The 1,660-nt window shown below is 46.3% G+C and overlaps 1 protein-coding gene across 1 annotated transcript in view; it reads right to left on the bottom strand.

Annotated features, from left to right (window-relative positions):
- The window catches only part of MLC1 (megalencephalic leukoencephalopathy with subcortical cysts 1), a 43,243-nt gene that overhangs the window by 23,785 nt on the left and 17,798 nt on the right, over positions 1 to 1,660 (bottom strand). Inside the window, exons 5-7 of the mRNA XM_006876416.1 lie at positions 1,501 to 1,599; positions 1,426 to 1,428; positions 947 to 1,018 (exon numbers count right to left, since the gene is read on the bottom strand). Coding sequence (XP_006876478.1) covers positions 947 to 1,018; positions 1,426 to 1,428; positions 1,501 to 1,599 — 174 coding nt within the window. The remainder of the gene's footprint in view (positions 1 to 946; positions 1,019 to 1,425; positions 1,429 to 1,500; positions 1,600 to 1,660) is intronic.

Raw genomic sequence — 1,660 nt, 5'->3', positions numbered from 1 at the left:
TTGATGATGCATGGAGGGGATTGTAACCATAGCAATGAAACGATATATTATAGGATGAATGTAAAGTTAATGTTCTCCCATGGAAACTATCACATAACTCACAATAAAACATTTTTTTTTAATTGGGATCTCAGTGGTTCCATAATATAAACACTGGACTTCAAACCACAAGGTCAGCAGGTCGATCCCACCAGCCAGATACTTCAGGGGAGAAAGGTGAGACTTTATGCTATAAAAAACAATTTATAGCCTCAGAAACTCTGTGTAGAGGATCAAATTAAATAGACAATATAAACTCAAAAGATCCGACAGCAGCATCAAGGAGCAGTGTGTTGGTGCTAATGGGGAGAAACAGCTCTAGAAACGACCGAGGCAATGGTTGTGCAACGCGAAGTATGCAACCAGTGCTTCTAAATCACATATGTAAAAATGGCTGCATTGGTGTGTGTTTGCTGTGTGTGAGCTGAACAACATAAATAAATTTTAGGGAAAAATAACTATCAATACAACTCTGCCCCATAAACATTAAGAATAGTGGTGGCGCCTTGTAAGGTAAGGTATTTTGTTACTAGTAATGTGCGTGGAGCTCTGGTAGCGTAGCGTAGTGGTTACGAATCAGGCTGCGAACCTCACGGCCAGCAGTTCGAAACGACCAGCTGTTCCGCGGGAGAAAGATGGGACTTTCTGCTCCCGTAAAGATTAACAGCCTTGGAAACACTATACAGGGTCGGTATGAGTCAGAATTGACTCCACAGCACATCACAACAACAACAATGTGCGTGGAGATTTATAATTTACGGAATGAAATGGCTTTCAGAGCCTCACAGTCATGGCTTACACAGTCAAATCTCTGTGATCTTGATTTAAAACATGTGATGGATTCCTCCCACCTAAGTGTTCATCCCTAATTGAATAAATTAAGAAGAGGGAAAGAGATGTTTCTCACAGAATAGGATTTCAGGACCCGAGCAGGGAAGGTCACCTCATCCAAAATGTTGGATTTGTCCACTGTGGAAGCCTGGAGGGAGACAGACATAAGGGTGAGTGTGACAAGGGTCTTCACCCCTGGACGATGAAGCCATGTGGTGCCCAGAGTCCATCCCAGGGCCACAGGGGCACCAGTGCCAGGGTGAGCAGCCCCCTCACATAGATGGTTCTGAAATCTAAACATTGCTAAGTCGCTGGTGAATCTGGAGAGGAGAAATGCAAATACAGGCATTTCCTCCTGGCATAGGGAAACGTGTGTGATTCCCAAACTGTGCTGACATTGGAACACTTTAGCATGTGACCTTGCGTGTGACAATACACAAGGGTGTTATTACTGGGGAGCAGTGTGCTGAGAGTTACACACTGAGAGACGTGCAGCTGAACCTTCTGTGCCTCACTGCCCTAACACAGAGGGGCTGAAGGCTGTCTGAGCTGAACCTTCTGGGGGGAGGGGAGCTTTCCGTGGTGGGCAGAGAGCACAGCCCCAGCCCTGGGACTTGGGGGTGGGCCCACCTTCCTTGTGCACTGCTCCACGCTGCATCTTGCCGAGATGATCACCGTGGCAGCCATGAGGAGCTCCATCAGGAGGAGCAGGACCAGGTTGAAGTTTATCTGCAAAAGAAATCCGATGTAATAATCCTAATAAAGACTTCCACTGGGCTGATACAGATGG

Source organism: Chrysochloris asiatica, unplaced genomic scaffold (genome assembly GCF_000296735.1).
Source record: "Chrysochloris asiatica unplaced genomic scaffold, ChrAsi1.0 scaffold00378, whole genome shotgun sequence".
Classification (NCBI taxonomy): domain Eukaryota; kingdom Metazoa; phylum Chordata; class Mammalia; order Afrosoricida; family Chrysochloridae; genus Chrysochloris; species Chrysochloris asiatica.
Note: the sequence above shows the minus strand (reverse complement) of the source record. Positions and strands in the feature narration are given on the sequence as shown.